The 23,110-nt window shown below is 47.9% G+C and overlaps 1 protein-coding gene across 5 annotated transcripts; it reads left to right on the top strand.

The window, feature by feature from the left end:
- Nucleotides 1-77: 77 nt before the first annotated feature.
- Nucleotides 78-21,975, top strand: hivep3a (HIVEP zinc finger 3a). 5 transcript variants are annotated; one of them, XM_047019782.1, is made up of 8 exons: nucleotides 78-395; nucleotides 6,960-7,098; nucleotides 12,176-16,449; nucleotides 16,719-16,882; nucleotides 18,800-18,975; nucleotides 19,099-19,197; nucleotides 19,294-19,973; nucleotides 20,604-21,975. In XM_047019782.1, exons 3-8 carry the CDS (start codon nucleotides 12,574-12,576, stop codon nucleotides 21,183-21,185), a joined length of 5,577 nt encoding a protein of 1,858 aa, XP_046875738.1. In that variant the 5' UTR covers nucleotides 78-395; nucleotides 6,960-7,098; nucleotides 12,176-12,573; the 3' UTR covers nucleotides 21,186-21,975. The 5 variants fall into 5 exon arrangements, with proteins under 5 accessions (XP_046875738.1, XP_046875741.1, XP_046875736.1 ...); XM_047019785.1 differs by lacking the exons at nucleotides 78-395; nucleotides 6,960-7,098 and adding an exon at nucleotides 8,744-8,969 and having other exon boundaries at nucleotides 20,607-21,975; XM_047019780.1 differs by lacking the exons at nucleotides 78-395; nucleotides 6,960-7,098 and adding an exon at nucleotides 8,744-8,969.
- The last annotated feature ends 1,135 nt before the right edge of the window (nucleotides 21,976-23,110 follow it).

The raw sequence follows: 23,110 nt of genomic DNA, 5'->3' as shown, positions 1-23,110 counted from the left end.
CGGGGTATGTCGAGGGTCTCGTGCGTGAGGGCAGCGCCGGTTCTGCGTGGATAGAGGCAGCATGTTTGTCGCGCGGACCAGCTGTGTGCGTGGGACACTGGCGCTGTGTGAAATTGCAGCATCAACTTTACAAGGTTCTAGGAGAACAAGAAGCCCAATCCGCTCTGCCTTGCACAGCACCTTAGTAGGCTGTGCGTGGTGATTCCCAACATTAAGACGGCTCCGCGGACGAATAACTCACTTGGCTGGAGCTAAATGTTCCCATGTAGTAAATTGAAATTTTAGCAACGGGTGCAATTACCATATTTTAGCATATCCCCCTGGCTAATACACGGGTAGGTGGTTTCCGGAGAAGACTCGGTACCGCAGAGAAGTGAAGTTCAGCAGCTCTGCAGGTAATTGTCCAACACAACGTGTTATTGTTTCAAAAAATGTTCAGGATCACGGTACAGTAGCCGAACTATTTTCACAGTGGAGAGTGAAATGTATATTTCCTCACGCGCCCCATGTCGCGTGCCTAAAGGTCTTCAATCAGCGATTCTATGAATTATGATTGTAGCCTATTATAAAACGGAAAATACATCATTATCGATAGTTATGGGGTATGTGTAGTATTCAAGAGGTCTACCTTAGTATTGGCATTTAACTGTTACCCAGTTGTTCACGTGGAATTTGAGGATGTAGAAGCAAGCCGTTGTTCAGTTTCGCCCCACCGTAATCACAGGCATCTTGTAAAATGAAAACTGAAGTAGTCGATGCTCGACCGGCCATGTGGTTTGTCAGTCAATATTGTAACATACAGTAAAGATTGTGAGATGAATGAATTTGTTCCATTGTCGATCACCAAAAAACATTGGCACAGTAATGATAGCCTACCTATTGCATTATGGTTTCAATTAGAACATGTGTTTGGAATTGTATTTATGTATCAGCCCAAGCCTGTAAAGAAAATGTCCCTCTCAGATAAGCAGACGACCATAAACTGCAAATCGGGATGCCTAGTTCAGTCCAACAAGGAACGGGAATTCCTTATTTCAATAAAATGGAGGTCCATCGCATTTCATTGAGAATAATAAGAATTAATATAGTCATAGTAGGCTACTGTATCTAGCCGTGTGGGTTGCGTGGATTTGTTCTTGTCATCTGATTTCTACGTGTCATTGTCAACGCAGATGAGAGTATACCCTTGCTCACGACATTGTCAACAGTAGAATCAAACAAATATGAATAACATATTACATAATCTCAAATGCCGGACTCGTGTTGCGCATTGTTTGGGTTTAATAGGTGTCGCGGTATGACAGATCCTCCATATGCTTACCGAAGTGAATAAGGCACGAGTGCATTTATTTCTGAGATAAATTCTGACATTAGGCTACCCATCCCATCTTCCGAAACACGCGTTTTATAAATAAAAGAAAAAAACAATAATAAATACTGGGGAAAATGAAATACATTCTGTGCATTTCTTGTAACGTACGAGTTATTCCGCAGTTCACGTCCATGAACGCACGCCGATAAGGCATCATGTGCGCACTGCTTTACAACGCATGCTTTACGGCCTCCTTTTTATCAAAATAGAGCCAATGTAATGGGATGTGTAGTAGTCGTAGCATCTCACAGATCAATGTCCAGAAAAACTATTTGATTCCTTCAGCTTCATATAATTTCAATTTTCAACATGATATTAAGTCTAGAGTATCAAATCACGGGGAACAGAGTAGTTTACGCGAGGGCATTTCAGGACACAACTTTAGTGCTATGTATAAAACCCTAAAATGTATTTGTTACTCCTTGGAGCTACATGCCAAGGAGGGCCTAACTGATTTTGATGATTGTACAGGCCTATGCCATATTAAAATGTTGATTGTTGTGATTTCAAGAATAGACTCAGAACTTGTTGTGATTTCAAGAAGAGACAAATAAATAAAAAACAAACTAGATTGTAGTACACCCAAACATGCATTTTAGAAAACAAGGTGCAATTGATTTCTTTAATCCTTGTATTTTAGTTTGGGTGAGTCAATATGGAAACACTTTGACTGGGTTACTGTGTTGCTCACCAAAACTGGCACTTGAATCTGACCTGAAGGCCAGAAGTCTGGTGCCGTGAACCAATCAATTCTGACATATTGAGTCCCATGGAACCTAATCCTGTGTTGCAATATTGTGTGTCAGTCTGGCATGCTAAGAGAGAGCATGCTGTGTAACTCCTTCACTGTGTGGAGGGGTAGGATTTTTGAAATTCTTCTGACAGACTGTGCCTTCACAGGGAATCTCCCCTGTGGTTGCATGGAAAAGCCAGCAGTAGTGTCATTATTTATTTTCTCCGAGCGTCGTCCTTCTCCCTCTTAGTCATGTGACAGAGAGGCTATATAACAGACCGGTGTGTTCCATTGGTCAAGGTTGATGTTATACAGTTACATCAATGCCGCCTGAGTAATTGATGACGAGGGCTAGGTAGCTTTCTGTTTTCTGTTCCTGAACAATATTGTTTGGGGATTGCTGAACTCACATAGACTCCAATAACCCAGTGGCAGAAGTTCATCCCAGATTCTATTCATGGCATAGTAATGTCAAAAAATGTGGATAGATGGATACCTGGACAACCATGTAGAAATCCAAAAGGAAAATGCAATCTGAAGCTTGAGAGAGGATTCCCGACAGTACACATTGCATTTCAGTCACTGTGGCACTCTTTTTGAGTGTTGATTTGCAGTAAAGACAATCTTACATTTCATCAATCTGAAATAATCCTGAATCTTATTGGGATAGAATTTCCCACTGTGTAGTTTGGTTTCCGGTGGTACACAAAGATGGAGCATAGTGCCGTGATTGTGACACAGATAGGCCCAGAGCCCAAACAGCTTTCAACGTGTTTGCCTTCCGAGCCAGAATGGTGTGTGGTTTCTGGAAGGCGGTAAACGAGCACAACCCAAAACGAGAGCAGACTCAAGAGTGATCTGTGTACCTGCCCAGGACGCATACAGTTGGGGGTATGGTAAACATTGAAGAAGCTCATGGAGTCCTAAAGTGCGCCCTGAAATTGTGTGGCATGTTGTTACCCTTGCACTGTGAAATGGCATGCTCTCTCTCTCTCTCTCTCTCTCTCTCTCTCTCTCTCTCTCTCTCTCTCTCTCTCTCTCTCTCTCTCTCTCTCTCTCTCTCTTCTCTCTCTCTCTCTCTCTCTCTCTCTCTCTCTCTCTCTCTCTCTCTCTCTCTCTCTCTCTCTCTCTCTCTCTCTCTCTCTCTCTGCCTGTCAAAGGTCCCTCTGTCAGGCCAAGGGCGGCCGGACCGGTGAGGACAACATTGACATTCATGCTCCTCTAGCTTACCGAGTCACTGTCATGCACCTCATCCCTCAGGTGTCAGTCATTACAGTGTCCTTCTTGGGAGCAGGTGAATGAGAGGGGACTTCTTCTCTAGTGAGACAGTCTTAATGGCCACATTGCTGACTTGCTTTAGCATGAACCCAGTCATTAAACCACAGTCAGAATTTAGCTCTGCTAAAGATACGCAGGTGTTTAAAGCAATTTTAATTCAAATTCCTTTAATACCATAGTTGTCTAACCATGCTCGCATGCTTTCAACAGTCAGTTTGAAGCTAAAAAGCTAAGCTCATTCTGAAACCATGCACATCTCATGCAGCCATATTCATCTTCATACTGGCCATCCTCTAATGAGACAGTGAACAGATCACCAATTATGGCCACACAGTGTCCTACTTAAGGCGATAACAATCTACAGGAAATGGGATCTCACCATCGATCTATAATGTTAGAGTACACTACGTCCAGCCCTTATACCTCCTAGTTCAGTGACACTCTTTTCACATGACATCTCATAATCGCTGGCCAACACTCCAAACTCCCACATTGCCAAAGTTCACTCACAACCTCTTCCTGGCGGTCACACATTTGTTTTGAATGTCTAGTGTGGCTTATCTCCTTTTGTTCAAGGATGTAGCCTACATACAGTCCTAGACAAAAGTAATAAGCATACATCCGTCCTCCGCCGGCAGCAGAAAGCCCTCACAGTGAGGTTGAGAACCTGAGATTCAAGTTGGCCATCCATCCATCAAGAAGGACTTTCCCCAGTCGCTGTGGCGACAGCTGAAATGTCAAAACTGCCCCTAAGTGAACAGATTTTCTCCCTGCTGGCAACCGGCTTAGGACGGCGGGAGCGGAAATTGAATCTTTTTTCTCATCCTCGTTAATGAAAGGGTACACTTGCCTCTGTGCATGCACACGCACACGCACACCCACGCACACTTGAGTAGCTACAGACGTGTGTGTTAGCACAAGTGGTGCTGGACGTAAATGAGCACACCTGCTGTTAATGTGCATGCGCCACGTGCGCGCGCCCTGCTCTTCAGTGCGTGTATGTCACTCGTAAAAGTGTTTTTGCATGGTTTTCTGTTGTCAGGTCAGAGTATGGGAATGCAAGGCTGCGTGTGTTCAGTTTGAGGCATTTGGCCCTTGGTCTGAAGTGCTGCCCAGGCCGGTGAGGGTCTGGATGCTGCTGCGACCCTGGGGCCAGGCGTATGGACCCAGCTTGCTGTCTCAGTCAGGTGGAGAGACACTCTTTCTCAACTCTCCCCCTGTCCTGTGGAGAGAGCAGCCTGTCGGGCAGAAGGCTGGTCAGCTGTAGGGCTAATTCATAAGTCACCTACATGGACATGGACACGTGCACATGCACTCCCTCTCTCTCTCTCTCTCTCTCTCTCTCTCTCTCTCTCTCTCTCTCTCTCTCTTTCTCTCTCCCACTTTTTCTCTCTCTTTCTCTCCCCTATCTTTTTCTCTCCTCATTCACTTGCGAAGGGAGGGGAAATGATGGTGAGCTGAGGGGACTTTTCTTATCATCACACATCATCTTTACTTTTGCCACTTGTTGACATTGTCATTCTGTATCAAGGTCATGTCAAGGGCTAGGATCGAGGTATATCTCGCAGGGAGATGACTACACCAGGGCTTCAAGGCTATCCAGGCCAGAAGCGTAATTTTTTCATTTTTTTTCTCCAGATATTCTTGTGATCATTTCCCCAGTGAGACCTTGATGATAGCTTTTTCAAATAGAGTTGTTAAGTAAACAAAGTGATTTGGTTAAGTTCCAGGTTAGTGTGGAGCTGTGTACCTGAATAATGGAGACCTGTCATCTGCATCCTCCAGAGACAGCTCTGACACACCGTGATGAATGTCCTCATTGCAGTACATGTCAAAATATTGTCCTTCGCATCTCACTGTGCATTTTCACTCTCTCTCCCTCTCTCTCTTTTTTTCTCACCCCGCCATCTCTCCATATCAGTGATTGCTATAGATTCCTGGGCAGGGGGTAGTGAGTTGGCCGACTGCCTCAGCCTGTCTGTTGATTCAGTGTTTGGTGAAATAAGAGAACATATGGCTGCTCCCTCTCCACATTACATCACCTGATATTGTAGCAGATTGGTTTGCTATTACAGTCCAGCCTAACCAAAGGGACAATGGAAAAAACACTGTTTCTCAAAGGGCTGGTATTTGAGCTGCACTTTGAAAAAGTCCAGAGTCAAAATGACCAAACCCCAACATTTTTTTTACATGCTGGTTAACCTAGCTCTCGGAAAATGTATCTCTTCGCTAGTGTACTATTGATTTGTCTGTTTTGTTGCATCACATCTTTGGGCAGCTTTGCATGTCATGGTCCAGGCCTTTATTGTTTTCATATGTGTGGTTGTTTCTAACAGTTCTGTGCCAGTTTATAGACTGCTGTTTACTTTGCCCATGCAATCAGGCTTCTTGCCCATTAGAAGAGAACAATACTGTCATTTGTAATGTTGGCATCCAAGAGACACCGAGCTTTCCAGATGGCAGTGCAGTACGTAAAGCTAGAGTTTCAATCAGTGTTTATACCCCACCCTGACACCTCACCCACCCCTCTCTAACACACAAATACACAGACCAAACCACACACACCCACCTCTCTGCAGCAGCCTAAGTTTGCCACGGTGGTCAGCAACACTCTAAATTGAGCTTTTCCTCTTTCTTTATATGGCATGTTTTCCCTCTCCACACAATAACTATCATTCAAATGGCTTTTGTCATCCCCCCCCCCCGCCGCCTCTTTATAGACTGTATTTTAGTTATTTTGAGATGAGTGCATCACCCATGTCTACAAAGGATTCTTTTGACTATGTGGGGTTTTGCTGTTGGCCAAGAAGCCCGCAGCTGTTTATATCAATGGTGTCTTAAATATGGACTAGAACATGAGAAAGAGACTGAGAGACAGAGAGAAAAAGAGAGGGAGGCTAAACAGGTGAGCGCAGCAATCGGTTTCTGTCTCCAAAATAAAGATTCCCGGAAAGCCGCTTACGGTTTCTCGTGCAAACACAGTTCATGCATACATGTCATTAGAATGTTGTTGGAACACCTAATTACAAGTTGTGTAAAGAACATGGGTCACCCACCCAACCTGCCACCACACAGGCCGACTGGACGGTGTCTGTCAGCAGCGTCTGGTTTGATCAGGTAGCTTTTAGAACTCCATGGCCAGGTCTTCGAGCAGGGTCCTAAAGAGGTGAAAAGACTGTCTCTGTCTCGTTGGTTTGTTGCTCTGTGTCTGGGTGGGGGCGGGGATGGTGGTGCGATAGCGAAGATGTATTAGGCGTTGTAGGCTTACTTTTTTGCGGCAACCTTTTTTTTTACTAGACTGTCGTTCTTTTGCCACCAGTTTCTCCTTTAAGGCCCACGTCTCTCCTGTCCTCAGACAAGTACACGCTGCTCCAGTCTATAGCATACCCTATTTTGTGCAAAAACAAACAACACAGTCATTTAGGTATCCTACCTACCAACGTTCACGTTCGTATTAAAGAAGTCCCTGCATGTCAGTGACCGATGCAGTTGTCTTAGTGGCGTTTAAAGGTCATGTGTATTCCCCCTGGACCGCAGGAAGGCTGAGGACGTTGGTTTTCTCTCTCCTCTTGTCAGGTGACCCGCAGCACCGTTTCCCCCCGTGGCGTGGCAGGATGGAGAGAGCCCGGCAGTGAGCCTCACTGGAGCAACCTGGAGGACACTGCTAAGACACACCGGCCCAGGTCCTCTACCTGCCTCAGAAGGGATATTGCGGGTGTGTATTATTGCTGGCAAAGCCATAATAAGGGTGGTTCAGGAAACTGGCAGCTACAGACACACACCAAGGAACGCTTGTGTTTTTAAAGCAACCCTGCGGATTCACTCTGTGACCTACTGGTGCTGTACATCTAGTTGCCCATTCAAAGGCTTCGGGATGGCATTCAGCATGCATTTGTTGAGCCTATTCTGCCGTTCTAAAGGTCAACAGGTACTCTCTGATCGTTTCCCGCTGTAGAGCATTGAGGGGACGCTGATTGCGGTCAATTAATAGATAAGATGTACAATGGAAATGAGTGGGAACATGTAGGGCGCATATGCACTTTTAATGTAAGACCTGATTTAAGTACTGTTTTTACATAAGGCTTGATGGAGGAAAAACCCACAGACATGCACTTGTAAATATCGTAAGATGTAAATATATAGTATAAGTGCTCACAAAGAATCTGTTCTTTGTGTTTTTCATGCTTTTCCCTATTTCCTGAATAAACTGCCGGCTGCTCTGCATGGCCTCATCTAGAAGGTTCTCAAGTTCTTGGTTAAGTGAAAATGCAGTAAGCTCCCACTGGTGGATTTTTCCCTCTTTCCATATCGTGGTCACTAATAGAACCCAGATATTAATTGACAGAGAGATTGTTAGATAGAGAATTGCTATGTGGTCCGGTTGAGGCCTGCCTGGCCATTGAGCTCTAGTCTCAGATGAAATAAGCCAGACCCAGACTGGAAAGGAACACTAAAAGGTCTATCACTCCAGTAATGACTGTGACAGGACAGAAGCTTTCCCTGTACTTCTGCTGGGCCTATTAGATCCTGGCTTTGGGTCTGGGTCTGGCTCTGGGTGTGGGTCTGGGTCTGGGTATAGGTCAGTATCTGGGGATGGGTCTGGTGGCGGTCTAGGTCTAGGTCTGGTCTGGGTCTGTTCCACTACCTGCTTGTCCTCTCTGACCCAGGCAGCCTGGAGTAAAGGCGGTCCGGCCAGCCTCCTCACCCACTAGCTGCCTGGTATTCCCTCATTACCACATACGTCGGCACACTTTCAGTCTCTTGAAAAGTTGAAGTGAAGGAAAGAAGGACAGGGAAAAGAAAAACATGGCATGAAAGAAGTCAGTGATGTCAGAATTGCCTGGACTTGTTTCAGCTGGATCCCTCTCAGGCGTACGTGGAGGGAAAGGGGCCGTGGCGTGTGGACATTCTCCAGAACCACTCGCTAAAACTGGACCCCTGAGCCTTTTTTCCACCTGGGTCCTTGTGTTTTCAGCTTTCTCAGGGGTTTTCAGGGGTTTCTCAGAACTCTGTAGCAAAAGCTGCACTCTGTTTCCCGCCTTCCCGGGAAGTGAGGACTGAATGGAGAAACTGTGCGTTAAAAATACAAAGTGACCTCCCCTATCAAATGTGAAAGTCACCGCACACACCCTGGCCCTTTACCTTTCCCCCTCTCAGCTCTCTGCCAGCTGTGCTGCCTGAAACCTCAGCCAAGAGCAACATAGCCTGACGTTGCCTTCCGAATAAGGAGGTTCCACTTCATTTTTACTATCTGTGAGTCCTGGCTAAGAGAGAGAGAGAGAGAGAGAGAGAGAGAGAGAGAGAGAGAGACAGGCAGATAAAGAGAAAGTGAGGGAGAGAGAGGTAGGGAGGGAAAGAGAGGGAGGGTTTGAAGAGAGACAGTCTCCTCCCCATTCATAGGCATGATATACTCTGCTACCTGTTTGTCAGCGCAGAGCACGTACAGTGTAGCCTCGATTACCCCTCTCCGTCATCGTACGGGCATTCATTCATTCTTTTGTTGTCTCACTCTCTCTGTCTTGCCGCCTCTTGTTGCTCTTCCTCTCTCTGCCATTCAGACCTGGACGAATAAACACCTGCTACCGGGTAAATCCATTGATATTTTTTATACCATATTATTCTCAATAAATCATTTTTCTGACAGTCGGACAGCAGTGTGATTGATCGGAAGAGGGCTGTGTTGGTATTTATTTTGTTATTAATACATGTTTTTAAGTATTGATACATGTTTTTCTATAATAATCGGATTTCATCCAATGTAAATATCTTGTGGAGTGTCTCAGCTACAGCACACACAATGTGGTGTGTAATGAATGGCATACAATGTTTGCTGCCCAGTGCTGCGTGTGGAGGTGTTTTCAGCGTGTGTGTGTGTGTGCCTGCGTGCGAGGGAGAGAGGGGAGAGAGAGCATGATTGCGAAGGCTGTGGTTCTGCAGGGTGTAGCAGCGTACTGCTCCGCCTGGGAGTGAATGGGCTCCCTGTGCTGTGTGACAGAGCTCCCGCGCTCCGCATTCCGCTCTTCTATGGGCTCCCCGAGGTGTGCACACACACACACATACACAGACTCTCACGCACTCACGCACGCGCGGGCACACACACAATCGCCGTAGGAAAGGCTGTGTGTTGTGTGGAGAGCCCTGTGGGTCCTGCTCGGTGTCTGGGGGCAGAGTTTTAGAGCCTGTTGATGGGGATGTGTTTTCCGTCTGATGCCAGGCTGGTTCCAGCTTTGATAACACCGGCAGAAGTCCACAGAGTTGGATTTGTAATTTTTCGCAAGGTCACATGACACTGGTAGACGGCTCAGTTAGGGATATTTTGTGTTTGCCATGAGGGACACTTAGAATGAATTAGTCAGAATGAGTAACTGCAGAATCAAAATGAGTCCATTTATGTTTGTGTTGGCCACAGTAGTCTGGTATGCTATCATACTACTAGAGGGATACATAGTGGTTTGGAATTTATTCAGTATTCTCTGGCATAGATTTTTGGACACTTACCGTTTTCTTTTTGCTAAAAAGATTTGGGTTTGTATTTTGTGGAAGGGTGGCACCTTGGTTGCTTCACTCTCTCTGTAGTCAGCGAGGATGCTGGGAGATAAATTTAGCCCTCCAGCTCTCCTTCCATCTGCTGCTGCGTGGTTTAGGGCCGTTACCATAGGAACCACCGCTGGGTGCCCATTAGTGTGAGAGCAGGAAATGGACTTGATTTAAAAAATAGGCATTTAAACAATGTTTTCTTCACACTGAAATGCATAAAAGTCTTACAATTATGTGAAATTGCATAACCCACTTTTACACAGGCTTTCTATCTATGGGGGTGTGTGGTTGGCTGTCAGTTGTCCATTACATGAAGATACTTATTGACTGAGTTAGCTCATTTGAGTTAAGCTGCAACAATAACATGGAAATTGTTCCCTCAATTAGTTCTGTCTGTCTATAATATTATTATCAGTTGGCCCTGTTATTATCAGTTGGCCCTGTGAAATGAGTCTTTCCCTGCACCACCTGTGTGTCCGTCTCTAAGTGACGGCTTACCCGTAGACATCATGTACTGTACACTGTTGTACATGTCATGAGGAACAAGCTGCCAGAAAATCTCATTTACACTTTGAGGGAGAGGTGATATTCAGTGATTAAATATGGTTGTTTTTGTTTTATCGTGTGAATACATTATGGGGTGTGTGCTGGGAGTGTGATAGCACTGCATGTAGCCTCTTCTCATACCAATCATCACTTGGCTTCAGAGCGTGCCACCGTTTCTTGGAACGTCTCGCAGATATTGCCAGGCCGAGAAAGAAGCAGGTGTTATTTTCTGTGAGATGCCTGGATCGCTTCTTGAAGCCCTTCGTTAATCTGCAGCACTGTTCCTGTCTGACCTACTTATACTTGTTCTAATTGGTGACTTGTTCTTTAAATGCATTCAAGCGTTCCAACTTTGTGACTGCCAGCAAGTCATTGTAACTACACACCCTCAGTATAGATATGTCAACCTGTTATACTGGATATTGACCAGCAGCTTCTCACATGGTTTTGCCCTTCTCTATGAGAGTGTGGGCGTAGAAACCAGCTGGTCAGTGAGTAGGATGGCATGTTTTGTTGTTACAGTCGGTGTGGTTTGAAGAATACTGGAATTTTCACCCAGTGCATGCACTGGACTTTGGGTCATCTTGGCTATCCAAACTGGAAACGGTCAGCTTTTCTCCATGGTGATAAACATGGCTCTTATTTGGTGTTTTCTAGCCATCTACAGCTTTTTCAGTTTCAGTTAATGCATGAAGCATTCAGAATAAATCCATGCACTGTTCATAGACAACACAAGTCACATCTTTATGCACATCTGTATGGTGATGCTCTTTCAGTTTTGATAATACATTTCACAGCACCGAGAACACTATGTTTTCACTCGGTTTGGACTACAACATGCCACAATTGTTGGGATGAAAATTAGCAGACCGAGAGACGAGTGAGGCAGGGTTTGGGATGTCGGGAATGCGAGTACAAGACAAATATGAACGTAAAGATAGGCGGCGTGTTACAGTGCTCCAATCAGAAGGTCAAACTCTATAGGTATGACCATAATCAATGAGCAGCTCGAGTGAAAAGATGTTCACCAATGACAGGAACACTGTGCCTGCCATCTCAGCCCGATGCTGATCTTGATTACGATGTTAAGAGATCAGAGGACAGGGACAAAGACCGACTGAATGACAAAGAAGCACTACTGATAGTGCTACTGATAACGTTGAAGAGAGGGCTGTTTATTCCCTGCTGTGGCATGTGAGGACTACAGAGTTGGCATTTGGCCTTTTTTCACTAGCTTCAGCAACTGGGAGAGCGAGAAAGAGTGAGTGAAGCGTATGAAGAATCTGGCTGCAACAAAAGCTCAGGACATTGGGCAATCAAGATAAGAAATCAGTCTCACTTGCCTGCACAGTGTGATTCCAAGGAAGTGGTTTGTGACTAAGCACCCAAATGATTAAAAAGCCTTGAAAGGGCCTGTTTTTTGTCAGTGTTCTTCATACTTCCAAGTGAAAGATTTGATAGAGATGCATAAATATACCTAACTAACAACTTTGCTACTTAACTAACACCTTTCAGGTGAAGAACATTTTGGAACTACTGAAGTAGATTTATGGCAAGCCACGAGAAAACTTCAGAAGAATGGTTGAATGAATGGAATAACTGATTTTGCAGATGTGGAGGGTAAAAAAGGGTGAAACAGAGATGGATTTGAACCTTCTTCAGTGTGTCTGTCAGGCATCTAATCTGTCGAGTCTGTGTATGTCTTCCAGATGTTCTGAGGTGGACTGAGGTGATATCAGAAGACAGTTCTCTCCATACTTTAGGACACCAGAACTGGTTTGAGAGGGCAGGTACACCCTGTGTGCCAACGACATGAGAGGCCTCAGGCCCGAATGGACAAGATTTTTCTCAGCACAGTCTAACCAATCACAGCTGCCTCTGCTGGCGCTGCCGTTTCCTTTCTGATGGCATCATCCCATTGTCAAGCAATAAAGCCCAATAATATTGAAGATAATTATGAGTCTAGACAGCCAGTCGACGCAGATCTCATAAAGGCTGAATTAGACTACATTCAGTCTATTATCCATTGAATGAATTGGCTTGACCTCAGTGGCCTGGCTCAGGCAGACACATCCCAGGTGTCGACTTGAGGCCGCTTTTCCATTTTATGGAGGCCTTGCATAGCCACTTGACGACTGGGGAGCAGTCCGGAGTTCACAAACCCCCTCAGCCCGGTTCTCCTCAGCCCAGATCTCCCTCCCCGAAAAATCCGCCCCAATCACCTCAGTCTAAACAGCAGCCCCATGACACGTCCCAGCAGCACAAGCAGCCTAAAAGGCAGCCTCCGGAGCGCAAACGTCTCAAGCACCAGAGGCAGAGCGTCGACTCGGATACAGGAGTGGAGAGTAAACGTCCGGAGCCGGCTTCACAGAGAGCGGGCCGAGTATCATCGGGACCTCCGGGTCCCACACCGTCGACTCCTAGCCGGTCCACACAGACCCGGGCCACGGAGGACAGCAAGGAAGGCATCCTTAAGCAGAAACGGGAGCATAAGCCTCAAAGGCCAGGGAAATATGTGTGCTCCTACTGCGGACGTGCCTGTGCTAAGCCCAGTGTCCTCCAAAAACACATCCGCTCCCACACAGGAGAGAGGCCCTACCCCTGCGGTCCCTGTGGCTTCTCCTTCAAGACCAAGAGTAACCTTTACAAGCACCGAAAATCTCACACCCACAGGGTGAAGGCTGGGCTCGCCACTGCCGAGCCGAGGGCCTTAGAAGAGCCGGCTACAGAGTCGGAGGATGAGTCCAGACAGCTTTCGTCTGCTGCAAGTATGGACAGACAAGGGAGTGTGTGTACGACCAAAAACGTTGACTCCGAGAGGTCTAATAAGCCTCCTAGAGGCATGGATGACTCCTTTGCCGTCAAAAAACGGTTGGCCATGCGTCTGAGCCGCGGAAAACGTGGACCTCTGGGCTCGTTCGATGAAAAGAGCTCCTCGCTGATTCTAGCGAGTAGGGGCAGCACAGAATCGGGCTATTTCTCTCGCTCCGAGAGCACTGAGCAATCCCAAGATAGCCCTCCCAACACAAGTGCCAAAAGCTATGCAGAAATCATCCTGGGGAAGTACGGGCGCCTGGGGCACCTTCAGAGGATGTCTCGGCATCACAACCAGCAGCCATCAGGTCAAGAAGAGAACAACATCCCGTTCACAGTGCCCAAGAAGCAGGTCATAGACCACATCACCAAGCTCATCACCATCAACGAAGCCGTGGTGGACACGAGTAAGATCGACAGCGTGAAGCCTAGGAGGTTCTCTCTCTCCAGGAGAAGTAGCTCAGAATCTCCGAAAGCGTCATCTCTTAAGGAACCCACTCTGAACAGCCCTAAAGCTGCAGAGCCCGGCTTCCAAAGCAGTGGCTCCATCACTATGGGTGTTCCATGTAATAAGTTTCATCACCAGTCTTTAAACGTGAACTCTTTTGCTGGCCAAACATCTACCGCCCCTCTTCTGAGAAGTCAATCCATGCCGTCTGCTGCTAGCTCAACTGATGCCTCAAGAACCGGGCCACGTAGCTTTCGCCTTAGCCAGTCATTTGATGAACAGAAAGCTTCAGAAACACAGTTGTCTCGCCGCTACGGCATCCTAAAAAGACAGCCTGCAATCGAACTACCCATTGGTGCTGAATTACCAAAAGAGGAACTTCCGGTTTCTCAACCCCACTACCATCATCACATGTCCGCAGTGCCTGACCACAAGCAATGTCAGCTACAGCCATACGAGTGTGAGTCCTGTGGCACCGGATGCAGGGACTGGGAAGGTTACAAGACACACAAACAGAGCCTCTGCTTGGCACAACGAACCCTAGAAGGCGAAATAGCAATATGTCAGTCGGACCGTCTCAATCTGACACACCATCTCACGAGGCCTGGCGCCTTAACGATCCGCAAGAGAAGGAAAGAAGAGAGCTTCGAGTTGGACGATCCCTCCTCCCCCGTCCTTGCGACGTCCCTACCCGTCTTTCCCTCGTCCGTGCCCGGCAGAGACGAGAGCAGCAAGTGCTACGAGACGCCCGGTCGGACTGCATGGCCACAGGTGGAAAAAAGTGGGAGGAGTTCAGGGAAAGGCTTCTCTGTAATCCAACACACCAGTTCATTTGAGAGGCAGGAGACGCTCTGTGGGGATAGCAAAGCCCTCGAGGAGGTGCAGGCCCGCTTTCCACCCGACAAGGAGTCTCAGAAACGATCCCAGCAGACGCCGTCCAAACCAGCACCCCGGAAGCTGGTCCGCCAACACAACGTCCAGGTCCCAGAGATACTCGTCACAGAGGACTCGAACACAGCCAGCGTGTCTGTGTCGTTACCAGTGCCGGCGTCCATACCCAAACAGATGGAGCGGACAGACGAGTTTCAGTGGCCACAGAGGAGCCCCACCCTGGCCCAGCTCCCAATCGAAAAGCTGCCACCCAAGAAGAAGCGCCTCCGCCTTGCGGAGGCAGCCCAGTCATCGGGGGAGTCCAGCTTCGACTCTACATCCCTCCCCCACAGCCCGAGTCAGGACAGCAGCGCCTCGTACGCGTCGAGTCGCTCTGCTTCCTTTGAAGAGTCCAACAGGCTGGACATGGAGGCAGCAGGGACGACAACACCGTTGAGGAGATCGAGGGCCCCTCACACGCTGCCGGTCCCTGGACTCCACCCGCACCGAGAGATGAGACGCTCAGCCTCAGAACAGGCTCCCCACGACCCGCCGCATAGCGTCCTCATGGCCGAAACACGCAGCAAATCGTTTGACTACAGCTGCCTGTCACCAGAGCGCTCCGCGGCCGGCTGGAGGGAGAGGCGCAAGTGTCTCCTGATGAGACACACGGTAGTCAGAGACCCAGAGGAGGAGGAGCAGCCCTCCAAATGTGGTGCCCTGAAGATGAACCCTTCCCACTCCAGTACCAGCCCTGACCCGACCTCTTCCAGCGCCTTGTCCAGAGCCTCCCCAGGTCCTCTCCCTCTCAGTTCCACCCCTGCTTCTTCCCTGTCAACTGAAGCCATGTCATGCAATTCAACACCCCTCAGTCAAAGTGTACAGTCAACCAGATGTTTAGATGTCCTACCCTCTCAGAACCCAGCCCATGAACCCCTCCCATTGGCGAAACTCATCCAATCAGGACAGTGTTCTAGCATCTCCATTCACCCCTTCCCTCCCCAATCTGCCCAATTCCCAACAGGGGCAGCCAGGGCTCATTACCTCCCCATGTCTACAGGACTACAACTGAAAATCCCCTCACAGGATCATGTAGAACCTGAGCTAACGCCCCCCTCGCAAATGGCACCACGTCAACCTAATATCACCCCCAGCTCAGAGATGCTGAGGCCCCCCGTGTCACAGGCAGTAGCAGTCCGTGTCCATGCAGACACCCTCTCCCCAGCCCGTTGCATATACACCACCATGTCCCAGACCATGTGTCCCAGGTCCCAGGAGCCTATGTGCTCGGCACTGAACATTGGTACCAGTGAATATAAACTCCCCGTGGCCATGTCTTTAGACAGCCAGATGGGGTCCATGGAGGGCTTCAGAACGTCAGGTTCAGGGGGAAACAAGAGGATGCTCTCCCCTTCTAGCAGTATAGAGCTCAGCCCAGAATCCCAACAGCAGCAGAAAAGAGTCAAGGAGCATGAAAAGGAAAAGGAGGAGGAAAGGTTTGGAGATGAAACAGAAACATCCAGAGAGGAAAAGGAGAGTCATCCTTCTCCAGCAAGCCAGAGTGGACCTTCATTCCCAAGTCTTCAGTCTAGCACCTCATTCAGCTGGTGCTACCTGAACTACATCAAACCCAACCCCTCCACCCTGGATGAACAGCAGCCTTCGGTGTATTCCTCGTGGTCCACCAGCGAGTTCGACCCCAACCCCCCGGGCCTGTCCAGTAAGACGGCCATGTCCCTTTTGCAGTGCAAGCAAAGCTCCAGCCCCTCCATCTACACCATGTCTGCAATGTCCTCCAGCACCATCGAGACTCCACAGCCTTCTGACACCCCGAAGCCGTGCTCTTCTGAGGTAATTAAAGTAGCATGTTTGGGATAATCTCTCTTACCCGTCCTCCCTGGAGGAAGTACATTGCTTGTGTGTATCATATGGCATCAAAAATGTACTCCTCTCTTGACGATGCTGTATTTTTGTCCAATTCAAACTGCAAACCAGTAACAACTGTTTACATAGAGATACATAATGAAACAAAGTTGAATGAGAATCCCCCCCCCCCATCTCTGTCTCCTGGCACGCTGGAGCAGAGTTGGTGAATTTGCCCATGTCTTTCTCGGATGTAGGTCCACGACACTGTCACAGCGTGTGATCACAACCAGGCTCAGACCAAGGATGATCAACGGTCAGCAGAACACCAGGGGAACATTTTGAAGGAAAAGGAGGAAGGGGAGCCCCGGTCATCCAACCAAGATGGTGAACCGTCACGGATCTGGGTCTGTGAAGGAGGGTGAGTAAGACTTCATCACATTTCCGGCCTAACCCAGCTGAAATGATAAAACTGCAAACACAGTGCAATGCAGGCTATACCACATCATGTTTAACCTTCCCAATCCCTGCATTCACAAATAGATTAGAACCCCCAGAATACAACCCAGTGTGTGGCTATATGCGTATGCCATGGTCCAAACTCCCTACAGTGCAGGCGATTGGGTTCTGTCAGCGAGCGGAGAGCTGGATGCTGGGAAGTGTTGTCTTTCCTCCTGCAGGAGGGAAGAAGGCTTGGCCGTCTGCTCGAACAGAGCCCGTCTGTTAGTTCCGTCCTAGCCAGGAAACTACCTAGCTCCCTTCACCCTGTACCCCTGCAGAGGGCCATTTACACCCATGTCCATAAATGATCACCACCATTCATGTCCAGTAGCAGTACAGCCCATTGGTTTCTAGATGGTGACTGATAGGATGAATGCAGCGTTTTTTCAAGTTTGTTTACTGGAAAAAAGGACTTCCTTTGCTGAATAAATCACAGGTAGGCCATAGAGCCATACTGAAGTGTATTACTTAACCTCTTTGTGAATGAGGGTAGTGTTTATATTTTTATATCACATATAAAGTGTTTTAGATGTAAATATAACTTTGACTCAGTGATATAAGGGCGGCAAACATAAGAGAGACGGTCTGATTCATCCCTCGGACTGCCAGCTCGATAGCTGCGATTGAATCACACACAGTATGAAACGCTGTCCGATTAGTTATCAGAAATAACGTACCCCTGTCATACCGGAGAGTGCTGCGAGGGGCCATCTGTGTGTTGTTTTGTGGCTCGGAGTGCGTCTGTGAGCCGGTCCCCGTCGTGACTCACGTTGACACTCATCACAGCCTTCTCCTCCGAGTGACTCATCCTCTCGCCCGCTCCCGCCGTCAACGCCGTCTGTTCGGGGTGTGTGGCGGATGATAAGACCAAGCGGAGGGGAGCCAGGTAGTCAAACAAGGACCTTTCACGATGGGTCCTGTATGGGGGGAGTGAGTGAGTGAAGGGCTTCGGTGTGTGGGCCGTCTCTCTAGATAAAGCCTGTGCTCAATTTGTGAATGGCCATCGTTTAACACTGCGTGACGGCTGTCACTTTTATGGCAGTCGATATGTTTTCAAGCTTGATAACCCTTGTGTATCCGGAGAGCGTCAATGTTTTTCTCAGTCCTGAATACCCCACAGTATTCCTTTATGGTCCATCTGTGATTTATTCAGCCAAGGAAGTCATTTTTAGCAGTGGGAGTTAAGAAGATTGAGAAAATAACATCGATTCTAATCGTAACGATTGTTTGTTCTAGAAATTTGTTTCTATTTTCTTTCGTTTTTTTTTCCCCTGGTGTTTATTTGGAGCAGCTGGTCTGGACCAGGGTTTCCCTCCCTCTCTGGGCTGTTTTTATTGGCTGCCAGCAGCAAACCCCCGGCCCCTGGGCGAGATTGCAGACTCCCTGTGTGTGGAAAGAGAGGGCGAGCGCCGGGCGGTGTGCTTAGGTTAGAGGGCGGGGTATAGGGGGTTCAGGGGGTGGGGGAAGTGAGAGAGAGAGAGAGAGGTTGGGGAGGTGGGGGGTTATGAAAGCTGCTCTGTTAAAGCTGAAGTGGGGGGCTCGCTGTGGGACCCTCCGTACACAGCCCACACCCAGGGGCGGACCCCCAGCCCAGCTGCCAGAGTGTGAGTTCACTGTGTAACAAGGGCGTTTGCCAAACAGACACACACGGTACACTGGATAAATAAAGACACAAGCCTGCAGCTCGCAGGTGCTGCAGTACAGGACCCACACTGTACCGGATCCTCTTACAGTCATATCGATTGTGGTTGTCATTGTGAGAGTAGCCGCATCAATGGACAAATGTCTGTAAAATGTCTCAGTGCTGATAGCCCAACCTCCCCTGGTGTCCTCACAGCTACCGGTCGAATGAGGAGTATGTGTACGTGTGGGGAAGAGGCAGGGGGAGGTATGTGTGTGAGGAGTGCGGCATCCGCTGCCGGAAACCCAGCATGCTGCACAAGCACATCCGCCTGCACACCGACGCTCGCCCGTATGTCTGCAAACACTGCAACTTCGCCTTTAAAACCAAAGGTACAGACGGAGAACTCACCTGTTCTGTTCTTTTTTGAATTGCCCTGGGACCCAAGTCTGATGCATCTCATTCATCATCATTAGAAGTCAGAGGTTTTTATGTTTGCTTTTCCCCGATTGCAGGAAACCTCACTAAACACATGAAGTCCAAGGCCCACGGTAAGAAGTCTCATGAGTGGCCGATGGCTGGTTGTTCCCTGGACTACACAGAGGCTGATGAAGGTAAACTTAGTGTATGTGTGTACGTGGGAGTGGGGCGACCAATAATCCAATATATATATATAGTCTGTACTCTAAATGAATATGTTGAAATCTTAGGGATCAGTGAAGACTGTCCGGGCTGGCCAGAGACACAGGAAGACCATCAGTACTCAGACCTGGAGGAAACTGACGAGGAAGAAGATGAGGATGATGATGACAATGAGGATGATGAAGAGCCCTGGTACCGGCCCAACCCCCACAGCGCCGCCCCACACAAGCTGACCAGCCTACCAGACCGGCCTGCGGAGCTTGAGTCCAGCCAGTCCTCTGAACCCAAGTGGCCAGAGAGAGGCTACCCTGCTCCTACTACCAGCGCGAAGAGAGCTCTGCTCTCACATCACCATGCTGAGCCCCCTCCAGGGACAGCATCCTCAGGGGCACACATCCCATCACCAGGCACTCCATCCCCAGGCCAACGCCAGTCCCCTGCTCGCACCCTCTCCCAAAAAAGCGACCCGTCCGCTCAACACAGCCCTTCCCTCGGGGTTCAGCTGTCCCCTGCCCTGCGACACGGGTCCCCTCCCTCGTCCCTGTCCCCCTCCAGTTGTCATGTCTCCCCCTCCCCAGGGAGACAGCCGTCCCCCAGCAGAGCTCAGTCCCCTGGTGGCAGCCCCTCAGGCTCCCCTGCTCCCTGCCTGCCAGGCTCCTCAGCTCTCCACAGGCCCAGCTCGCCCAGAGAGGCCCCTTCAGATACCCCCATGGACCGAGCTGGCTGCTTCACACCCATGACAAGGCTGGTAAGTCGCTCCATTTCCTATAACATGGGCCCAATCCCCTTTGTTTGTGGTGGTTTAGAACAACCTCCGTTGAGGGGACGGGTTTAGCTCAGTGGTTAGAGGGTTTGACGGCAGATCAAGCTCACAGGTTATTATGTGTCCCTATGTACGTAAAAGGGTTTGCTAAATGAGTACATCATTATTGTTACTATGGTGTTCTGTTTTTTTGTGTGTATATTGTATAATTCATGTTATTCAAAGGACACATGATCACCGCACTCTGCTAAGACTCCCATTACCTGCTGGTTTAGTCGAGAGATTAAAATAATCCCCCCCTTTTTTTCAAATCCTGTCAAGGGGTAAACAAATTGCAGAAGAGTAAACATTCAAACAAATATAGATACCTTAATATATTCCAGGTTATTTTAAAGTTACACCTTTATTGAAAAAGGAAGGAAAGTCAACTACTTTTATATTATTCAAACCAAGCCAATATTGCTGCAGCTTAAAATACACACAACATGTTTTTCCTTGGGCAGCTGGCGATAAAAACGACCAATTTTATCCCTTTTAAAAGTTGAAAATCATAACCGCGAGTTGGTCTCATCATCCATCAAGTTGAAACCTCCTGCCCCTTCTTTCTTCTCCAAGCAGAGGACCCAGTTGGTCCAGGGGTCTCGTCCCCCCCACCTCCTCCCTAGGCCGGGCCTGCCACAAGGGGTCCAGGGGGTTCTCAGCCATCTGCCCCTACACTCCCAGCAGCTTGCTAGAACACCCAGCCTCATGATTCCTATCGGGGGGATCCACATGGTCCAGCCCAGGACCAGCCCACTCTACAGCCTGGTGAGGAGTCCAGTGACGGCCCCAGCTCCATATGGCCCTGGCGGGGAGCACGGAGCCTGGACTGCTGGCCTGAGGAAGAACCTACTGGGTAGGTTCCCTTCACTGGAACGTCAGGACAGCCTGAGAGAGGGCGGACCGAGCTCGCACACCAGCCACCAGGACCACAGGGTACGGGAGGTCAGAGATAGGAAGTGCACGCCTCGGGTTTGTCTGGGCACGCGAGCAGCGGGCAGCCCCGGAGAGGAGAGTGAGCCCTGTTGTTCTGCGCAGGGTGACAGCTCACACACACACGCCCAGGGAGTGACACACACACACACTCCGGACGGCTCTGTTTTTCCAGAGACATCTCAAGGCCAGAGCTCTCCTCCCTCCTGCCAGACTAAACTCTGATGCGGGGTGGAGGAAAGCTCAAGGGAAGGTGCAAAAGACTTCATTCTACAAGCTAGGAGCTGTTGGTACTGTTTGTATCCTGTTCTGGTTTGGAGACTGAAGACAAAGGAAATTTGAACAGTACTCCTGTGCTGCTTCTGACGATGTGCTGTTATGTAATTACATGAATAATATATAGATACATGTATGTTAAATATGCAGTATATGTTTTTTAATCTTTTTTTATCCTTCTTTCTTTTTTATGTTATTGTTAATTTATTGATGTGCTCTTATGCAATTCTGTACTATGCTAGAGAGCAGCTGGAATGAAATTTAGATGATAATGATTTTATTCTGTCCATCTTTACCTTGTTAACCTTTTGGACAGCTAAATATACTCACGTGTCGATGTACTGTATGACCAAAATTATTATAGAAAGGTACTAGAAATATTTATTCACCCCGACCAGTATTTTGAAGTGCAATTTCTGTCAAGATTGTGGCTTGAACTGTCATACTTACAGGCTGTGACTTTAATATGTTTACCATGTGTCCTCTATTTGTGTTTGAGTAGTCAAGCAGGGTTAGAAAATCATCATCCTTTTCTACTATCTTCAGAAGGTTACGTCTCGAAATAACACATTTTGACGTGTAGTGCACTGACAGATGATTTGATAATCTCCAAAAACATGTATGATCATTCACATGGTACAGTTGATATTGTCATATGTAACAGATACATGTATTTTGTGTTGTTTTTATACAGTCACTTCTGTCATTTCCATGTCTGTTGCCATTAAAGCTCTCGTTTTTACATATTTATAATGAAATGATGTCACTGTGTATGTTTTGATTTTATGTGTACAGTGCCTTGTGTTATCTTGTAATAGCACCACCCTGTGGCCAAACAAAACAAAAAAAACACTACCCCGTTTTCTTGAACGAGCACCAGTTTTGCAGTCTGGTGCAGTGTCTCACAATCTAGATATTGATCTAATACAACCCTGTGTTTGCATTAATCCCTAAGGCAGGGAATGACCAAGATGAACATGTCTTCAAAAATGGGACCATTTTTTACAAAGCATATGCTATAAGGTTGTTCAGTAGTGTCATATGGAGGTAGTTTGATACATGTAAGCTGCTTGATGGAGTAATGATTTCCCTTCTGTTGGCACGTTTGTCCTGCTGGTGTTTAGCTGGAGAGATGCTAGGGTGGTCCAGGCTGCCTTCCTTTGTCTCCACATGGAGGAACCTGCCTGCAGCAGCCACTAGGTGTCAGCATGCAGCCTCCCTGCCTGGGGCTTGAGACTGCAGCTTGGTGAAAAGGGTGACATCATGGGCTACACGTCCTCTCGGCCCACTTTGTCAAAGACAAACAGGACATGTCCATAGACCTATTAAAGTGTTACGAAAAAAGGTACATTGGTAATCTGACTGACATTACAATGTAATATCATTTAGACGCAAAGATAGGTTAGTTGGCTTAACACTCGATCACATCTGGCAAATGAAATCAATTTTCAATCTACATCAAATATTCTCATATTACCAGTATTCATATTCTAGTGCATTTAAACTTATACTTATAAAGAGACATATAGGTTGACAGTGGTGTGATTATACCCGATCATGATAGTGCACAACAATAGAGGTACACATTGTCCTCTGTTTATTGTGGTGCTGGCATGATAAGATACTGAATATTTATGATGCATGAGTAAGTGACTCCTACTGTCCGATTGTGCCTCTGTCACCATGGCAATGCCAGTGTATCAACTACTAGTTCTTTGATTCAGTGATACACCTGTATGTAGGGGGTCAGATGGCTGAGATGAATCAGAAGTTTACCGGTTTGGTTCCCGGCCGTGCTAAATGACGTTGTGCGTTTGGTCAAGGCACCTTCACCCTACTTGCCTCGGCGGGAATGTCCCTGTACTTACTGTAAG

Source organism: Hypomesus transpacificus, chromosome 4, assembly GCF_021917145.1.
Source record: "Hypomesus transpacificus isolate Combined female chromosome 4, fHypTra1, whole genome shotgun sequence".
Classification (NCBI taxonomy): Eukaryota; Metazoa; Chordata; class Actinopteri; order Osmeriformes; family Osmeridae; genus Hypomesus; species Hypomesus transpacificus.
Note: the sequence above shows the minus strand (reverse complement) of the source record. Positions and strands in the feature narration are given on the sequence as shown.